Below are 8,791 nucleotides of genomic sequence, written 5' to 3'. Positions count from 1 at the left end.
CACAGACACCGATCGTATTTTTTTTCAAAGTTATTGAAGCAATGTTCTTACTTGTATACGTTATAAAAACGAATCATTAGACGGTGAGATCGGGAACTTTCAATTTTGCAGCATATAGAGTAATAGGTATCAGCTTGAAGCCTGTTCATTTGTCTCTCTTATACTGAAAAATACCCTTCTATCTTAATTTAACATATTTTGTGATGTTTGCGATGTTTGCGATTGAGGGAGGTGCAGATTGTCTGATGTCAGGGGTAAAATTAACGAGAGAATGGCTGCCAAAGTTTGAGTAGGCGTACTTCCAGAACTTGCCTTCCTTGGAAACTGAAAATTTACATTTTTTGTGTTTTTGTTCAAAGTTTTCAGTAAAATAAGTTCAAAATTGTCTTTTTAAATGAACATTAAAGAAAGTGTTAAGCCAAAATTTTTTTTAAAATAATCAAATATATAAAGTTATTCTAACAGATGGAAACATGTCAATTTCTTCATTTTTTAACTACTTTGACGAGAGCCACGAAGCCATACAACTGTGTTTAATATTCTCCTTGCTTTGCAGCCTCCCCGTCTAAGTCAAGCGGCCTGGGCTATCCGTCTCCTCTCGGGGGATCCAAAGGTTCTCTCTTCACTCTCCCCAACACAAGCGGAGCCTTCAGCCGAGGTCCGAAATCAAGCCCGGCAACCGGAAATAATTCACCCGGTTTACTCAAACCGGATCTGGCATTCAGCAGTGCTGGTGGTGATAGTGGTGCCCCTTCTGGAATTGGGGCTACATCTCCAAGCTCCCTGGTGCCCCTGTCTGTGAAATCGTCATCATCACCCAACAAAAAATCGCTCAGCGTCGCCGGTCCCGTCATCTCATCGCCATCATCCTCCGTGACGTCTCCTTCTGAACTCGCTAGCGCCAGCTCTGGGATGCCTTTCCTGCCCGGGTCGTCATTACTGTCACGTGGTCTGACGTCATCAGCAGGTGCCTCAGGACCACCGAAGGGTTCGGATAGAGGAGATCAGTCTTTGTCGGATATATTCTTCAGGAACCAGGCTGGGAACCCTGCTGCCGCTGTCCTGCCATCTGGGGGGTTTAAAAAAGAATTTGACGCGTCGTTGTTGGGAGATATGGGGGGCTCTTATGCCAATAGTATGGTGGTAGGGGATGATTACAGTGACACATACGACAATCAGAATTCTGATTCCTTCTCGAACTCCAAGTATACTCGAAGTGATTCAGACTCGGATCAGAGTAACCGGTTCTCTGACTCTGATTCCGGATATATGGATTCAAAATACGACACCACAGACTCGACGTCGAATCCTTCCGATTATTACTATGACGGAGATGATGATGATGAAAAAGAGGGTGAGAATTCCAACTACGATTACTATGACTACCCTGTATCTGAGGAGGATTATCCCAAACAAAACTACGACTACCCTTCCCGTTCAACAGACGATTATGATGACAATGTAGTGGCATCGAGCCGCAGTCCGAATGATGATCGAAACGACTACAGATATTCTGACTACGATAGGGAATCCAACGACGACTTTACGTTAGATCGAAATAACAAAAACAAGTTTTCCAATTCAGAGGGTCGATCAAACGATGGGAGCAATAGCGGAGGACGCGAAGCAGCTATAGAGAAAAATGAAAACATTCCTTACAACTCGAACTCTAAAGTTTCTCCATCTTCATCGTCTTCATCCTACACCCCGTACTCACCCAACGAGCCCGCCGACGGGTATACAACGGACGATTACTCCTCCGAAGGTCGTGGAAACGATTACTACTACTACGACGACGATACTCCTGACTCATCAGACGGGGACCGGTTGTCCAGAGAAGGATCCGATTACGATGACAGCAGCCCGTACTTGTACTACGAGGACGATAGTGTTGACCCAGACGAAAATGACTCGTATCGATACTCTCCCTCAGACGATGATTCATCTTCGTCAAGGTTTGAACCCACTGAATACGACTACCCAGAGAGTTATGACGCCCCTCCTCCACGAGATACTTATTCTAGTGACTCTGATGGTTCTTACCACCCTGGTGAAAACGCCCCTGATGGATATATAGAGAACCTTGACTACGGTCCTTCAAACGACGAATTTCTAGAAAAGAGACCCCCTCCGAAAAACTCGTACCTTTATGATTCTCCCGCCGAAGCAGATTCTGGAGACAGATACAGAGAGGAACCAGAGATTGCTACAATGTATTCGGACAGTACAGGTGACGAAATATTTTCCTCAAGAAACGACGGTGATGGCGGTGAGACAGATTTTGACAGAAGTTACGGAGAAACTTCTAGTCCTGACGTTAGCGATCAGTTTAGAAGCAGCGCTGGTTCAGACAATCCTACCAGTGATAACTCACAATTCCTTCCCACTGGGCCCTCCTCAGGAGCAAGCACACCTGGATACGGGGCTCCTGAGATTTCAAAAACGTCGTTATTTATAGTCCCAGACGATGATGAACTGATAATCCTACCACCACCAGCCAGCAATAACAAACCGACTCCTCAACGGACGTCGACAGGCCCCCAACCGTTCAATCGTCCTAAGTAAAATACAGAGAAAAAAAAAAGAACGCCCGAGAAAAGGTTTATAGTGCGGTCAAAAGTTCGTGGCCCAACTTTTTGTCAAATATCTCCCTAACTGTTGGACATGAGTTCTCCAATTTTTGCAAAATTACTTGTATCAATGTGTCTTAACAGATCAACATTTTTGTGGACAACTGCTAGCTGCACTCTAGAAAATTCCTTAATAAATACTAATAAAAAATCCAAGTGGGGGGTTTCCGTAGATTTTAAAGTGTTTACAGCCTGGCAAAATAGCTTTTACTAGCAAGTCCGTCCTGTGTATTTTAAATCGGGACATTATGCTTATTGAATGCATGTTTTGAGAATCATTAGTGCAAAAAGTGCGTTCACTATAAAACTAATTTCTTATAACAGGTTTGGCCACTAAAATTGTGACGTAGGCCGTATGCGTAATCAAAATTTGTGTGAGAAGCGGGAAGTGCTGTGAACAATCCGATTTATCATGTGACAGAGATTCCAAGTATTGTATATACATTTATGAAGAAAAGTTTTTAAATCTAGCCCCAATTGTTCGGGAAAAAATATGACTTTGTTAAAACAAATTGACTCAAACTGTTGTGCAAAGTATTGATGACATTGATTCACCCGTTGAAGAGATATTTGAGAATAAATTGCGCAACAATTTTTTGACCGCGCTATAGTTGTCGGTGTCGCAAGCCATCCACTTGAATCCGTTTGCCTACGTTTTACACCAGAGATTTAAACCTATTTCTGTTGCGTTGTTCCTATTAGGAATCATGAAAATCGAGAAAATTGTAAGCCTTGGCCATAGCATTACCTGCATTTTTGTGATGTTGAACGTGCACCTTAGATAAAACTTTTGGGGGCGTGGGTGTGTAATTATTGACTATTCTCAAATTGTGAACTTAAGCAGGTTGTTTGCCACATCGACATGGTGCTGGCTATGGAGCAGCCGGACCGATATTGTTCTCGGCTTGTATATATATATAACATGTTCATTGCCAGGTTATTTTAAGATATTCTTGAACCGGTTGGATAAAAAATATTATCATAAACACAGGCGTTTTTAAAAAAAAAGTTGTTTGCTTGTTTATTTGTTTGTTTTGTTTGTTTTTGTTTTCCCTTTCAGTTCAGTCATAAAATTATGACTAAAGCTCACATTCTTGTACAAAAAGATTGTAATAACAAAACATGCTTTTTATATATAATCAATAGTCAGGGGTATGATGAACTGTCTGTGAAATCCTATTTACTATTACATTCAGTTGCCATATACACAGTACACAACAACTAGAACTGGATTAGCTGCACAAATAAAGAAAATCCATCGAGGAAGTGTACATCAACAGTAACAGCGAACAAGCTTTAACAACAAACTGGCTTCAACAGTCAGAATATTGAAGATTTACAAAACTGCTCTGTTCTTTTGTATGATAGGTGTGAGTGCCGGACAATCAGCAACATTGTTAAATGAAAATTAAAGGCACCAGATTTGGTTCAATAGGAGAATGGAAATAGCAAAAATGAAATGATAACTTCTTGGGAACTGTAACAATAACAAAATCAACAACATCAACAACAGCAACAACAACAACAACAACAACAAAAACAACAAAAACAACAGCAGCAACAAACTCTGCAATAACGACAACATCACCATCCCCATCCGCACCTCCAACAGCAACAACAACAAAATTAACAATTGTAACAACAACGGCAACAGCAATATTAATATCAACAACTGTAACCACAACAGCAACAACAACATAAACAATAAACAACTTTATAAATGTATTATTAATGCTAAACTGTCAGCAAATGTACAAGGGAGTTACGAAATAGCTTATTAACATTATGAGTAGGAATACTTAAATATTACGAAAAAAGCCTGAAGGACACTTGCAGAAAAATATAGCTGAGCTGGGAGAATGCTGTTAGAGAACAAACACATGAATGTCCTGATAGCACATTTTATGCACCCCCTTCGACACAACTTATTTGATCATCTTGAGGCTGCTGTTTGCTTCAACCTGACGATTACCTTAAAGAGAAATAGAACCAATAATTGTAAATATGATTGATTTGTGGTTTTAGCTATAGCCCTAATGTCTCATTATGACCAATGTATCAGCAGAAAATAATATTTCTTAGAGAAAAATAGAAAACATACGGATAAAGATGATTTGTGGCTTCTGCTTTAGAAAGTGAAACTAATTTTGACAGAGAGGAATTTAGTATATTTTTAGCATTTAAAAGTTTCGTTTCTGCTTGAGGATGTGAGCAGCTTGCGGGCTTCTCTGTCGACTTCATTATTTCTAATTCGCAAAGTGTGGTGCAGGTTTTGGTACCGGAAAACGTTATCTGACAGGTGGCACAAAAGACATAACCCTAACCCCTATACTAAAAAGCCTTTTCAAAAGTAATCCAAACCCTCTTTAAAGTGATGCCTTTAAATAGAGGATAAAGGTTAAATTTGTTGTTTTTTGTGTAGATGTTTTAAAAGCCCCCCCCCCCCCCCCCCCATTTCAAATCGACACAGTTCAGATCATTTAGAAAACGGGCTTCAGTCCTGTCGTCAGGGGTAATTCGGATTGAGGGACGCAGCAATTCCGCAGAAAAATCAAAATGCTTATCTAGATAATCGATAAAAATACTCGCAACTCGGGGCATCTGCATGTGACGGAATATTATCCTAAATGCTACAATCCAGCTTCCGCTTGCTTGGAAGTGGTGACTCTGAATCAAAGATATGGGTAACAAAGGTTCATATCTAAATCATAAATCAAATCCTAAATAGTCTTGAACAGGAAATGAAAACATCGAGTTGGACACACAATGTAAGAAAATATGCTGTTGTGAAAAATACGGGTACCGGAAACAACTGTTTGCATCTGCTGAGACGTCATGAAAGGTAAAAACAGATGTGTCAGGACGCGGGGGAATCAGGCACTCGACAGGCTTTTAGCTTGTGGGGTTATTGGTATCAACTTAAAGCTTATTCATTTGTCTTCTTTTTGGCGAAAAAAGTACGCCTCTATCAAGAATCGAAGTCAAGATATTAGTGACTGAAGGAAGTGGAGGTCACCTAACTCAGGGTAAAATTAGCGAGAAAATGGCTGCCAAATATGCTGACTTCCAAAGCTTGGCTGTCCTTGTATACTACAAATTTTACATTTTGTGTGCCTTAAATCAACGATTTTCAGTAAAATCCACGCATAATTATATTTTGAATTCACCTTAAAGGCGTTGTAAAAAACATTCAATAAAAAATTGTCAAACCAGCGGAAAAAACGCCAGTTTCTTCAATTTCATGATTTTAACGAGCGCCTGATTTCACCACGCTGCATCACAGATGGAACCGTTGGTACGAACTTCATAATTAAATGTAACGCCTGCCGGAAGTTCTGGCCGTAAGATTTCTGAAAACAGGAAGCGTTTGCATGTGTAAATTAAATACCTGTACTATTTATCACTCTCACACACACACACACACACACACACACACACACAAACTTTTTTCACGCTGTGCTAATTCGGTTCTTCACCCCTGTCGACACTGTACGTCGAAACAACAACTATTTATAATTGTGTGGCATTGCGGTGAAATCCGGCGCTTTTCAAAATAATGACGTTGAAGGAATCTACATATTTCCGGCCATTGTAAAATATTCATTGAAGTTTTATTTAGAATTAACAAACTGTTTGTCCATATAAGAACACATTCCAGTGGGGGTTTGTTGGAAAAGACTTTGTTTAAAGGCTCACGAAATGTATATTTATTGCCGTTTCCAAACGCTCTCAACTTTTTGAAGTCACCAAACTTTGGCGGCCGTTTTCTTTCTAATTATCCTCTGAATAAAAGACCCTCGACCCTCGACCCTCAACTACTTCAATGGTAAATATCTCGTCAATTTCTATTCAAGACAGATTGGTGCGTTTGCACCAAAAGAAAGACAAATGAACAAGTTTTAAGAAAATACCAATAAGTCCAATATGCTTAGAAATTGACGAGCGCCTGATTCCACTGCGTCCTGTAAAAATATAGTGTATTTATAGTCCTCATGTACTACGTGATTCGCTATGTTCAGGTTCTATAACATTATTTAAGAAGTGGGGTTTGAACGTAACACTAAGCTCTGATAGTAGGGAGCCAAGTTCAGTCGACAATGTTTAAGAAGGTCAGTAGTTGTTGAGGAGAACAGCGTTTGTCTTAGACAGGTGGGTTGTTAGATACTGTCATTATGATATTATTTCAAAAAGGCAAGGGATGAGTGGAGTGAAAGTGGTTGTAGTACGGGTGATTGTCTTGAACAGAAGGTCGTGAAAGAATGTTGAACTGGAGTTGTAAAACCTTACAAATTCCCTAACTAAGCCAAGTTCCCAAACGCCCCTGAAGGATTTTGTACCAGTCAATAGTCATTTAAAAAAATATTTTAAGCCTTAACCAACAGCATTAGGTCATTTACAAAGCGGGTTCAGACTCTGCCTGGCTGTGCCCACCTGGGCTGAGAGAGACACGCAGTCAAAGCAAAAAAGCCGAGGAGCTGGATATCCATTTATGTATTTTGCGAATTGCATTGTGTATATTATTTTATTATGTATTTGTATGAGCTCATTTCGTAACAATGTGTAAGAGTGCACGTGTGATAAGCAAGTAGATGTGTGTGTGAGTGTGTGTGTGTATGTGTGTGTATGTGTGTGTATGTGTGTGTGAGTGCGTGTGTTTGGCATGCATGTGTGTGCACATGTGTGCATGTAATGTGTGCGTGAGTGTGCGTGTGTGTGTGAGTGTGTGTGTGTGTGTGTGTGTGTGTGTGTGTGTGTGTGTGCGTTGGTGAATACTGTTAGTACATGCATTTATGTAGAACGGCTAGAGCTGTGCTTTCACGGGAGTTGGCGTTATAGAAATATTCTATTTTATTATTATTATTATCATCATTATTATTATTATTATTAAAAACCATCAGTCGGGCCTACAGCATGCGCCATAGACGTGCCTAACTGCTACACCAGAGACACCGATACCAGAGCCGTAGCCCAGAGCCCTACCAAGAACCATACCACCTATAAATGGTTGCTTTTAAACACAAGGGGGCTATCTCGAAAAATGTTGTTTTGAGAAAATTGAAGTTAAAGCTTTTGGACTCTTGTTTAGTTGGGTTGGTTTTTTTTAAGACAAGGAGAGTTTTCTCTATAACCAAACAAATGTACTCACCAATGAAAGCAAACTTCTCCTATAGGTAGAGAAATGCCCACTTTTGGTGGAGTTCAAGATTTCTGAAAACCCCCGAAATCTGGGTTGGCCCGCTTGCCCTTAAAAGCGAAAAAATAACGGTGTGCCTCATGCAATTGCCCTGCTAAATTGTATGTCAGTAACATGGAAAACTATATCAAGCTATAGTTGGGATTCTTCACTGTAAACCTAATGTTCCATTTAGGCCCGAGAGTTCAACGACTCCTCTTCCTCGTTCATAACTCTTGTAACATGGTGCTTATGATGAAGCAAAAACAATGAGACCCAAGGATGGCTTTGCGCAATCAGTTTTATGGAATCTTTCCAAACACAAAATGACACCTAATAACAGGAACAAAATCAGACTCAATATCATAGTGTCCATGATAACACGAACTCCGACACGACAGGAGAACTTCGGAGACTGATGAACTGAACCTAGACAACTAACCCTTGTCTCTTAAAAGGAAAATAAAAGACCCGTTAGGTCTTTGACCAGAAAAGGAAGTCAACCAGCTACTTAAAAAAAATCTCCGACACTAACTAAAAGTCTACATTGTTAGGTCAAACAAAGTTTTATTCAAACATTATTATATTTTCGACTGTAATTACCGACAGATTATATATGTATGAAAAGAACACCAACCTCAGCATTCCAAGCAATTCTGGGAGATGAAATCTAAAACTTGGCAACAACGAAATAGTTATGACAACTCAATTAAGATTAGACTTTCAAACAACACCAAACGTTACAGCTAAGGCTGGGTACACATTGTATTGTATTTTGAAAGCGCACTTTTTTAATTTAAGAAAGATCTTTCCCACGGCTTGTATTTTATAGTTGATAAGAAGTCTGAAAACTGGGATTATCGTTATTTCAAAAAAGTGTCATTTATTTTGTAAATTTTATATTGTGAATTTCTGTTTCGGAAAAATATGGGAGGAATTTGGATACATAGGGTTGAGGGTGGGATGGGAGGAGGGGAGGGGGGAGGGG

The 8,791-nt window shown here is 39.9% G+C and overlaps 1 protein-coding gene across 1 annotated transcript in view; it reads left to right on the top strand.

Moving 5' to 3' along the window:
• The first annotated feature begins 212 nt into the window (after positions 1-212).
• The window catches only part of LOC118478187 (dentin sialophosphoprotein-like), an 11,595-nt gene continuing 3,016 nt past the window's right edge, over positions 213-8,791 (top strand). Inside the window, exons 1-2 of the mRNA XM_035971241.1 lie at positions 213-231; positions 557-2,561. Of these exons, the coding sequence (XP_035827134.1) occupies positions 213-231; positions 557-2,561 (2,024 nt within the window). The remainder of the gene's footprint in view (positions 232-556; positions 2,562-8,791) is intronic.

This window comes from Aplysia californica, unplaced genomic scaffold (genome assembly GCF_000002075.1).
Source record: "Aplysia californica isolate F4 #8 unplaced genomic scaffold, AplCal3.0 scaffold00403, whole genome shotgun sequence".
Classification (NCBI taxonomy): domain Eukaryota; kingdom Metazoa; phylum Mollusca; class Gastropoda; order Aplysiida; family Aplysiidae; genus Aplysia; species Aplysia californica.
Note: the sequence above shows the minus strand (reverse complement) of the source record. Positions and strands in the feature narration are given on the sequence as shown.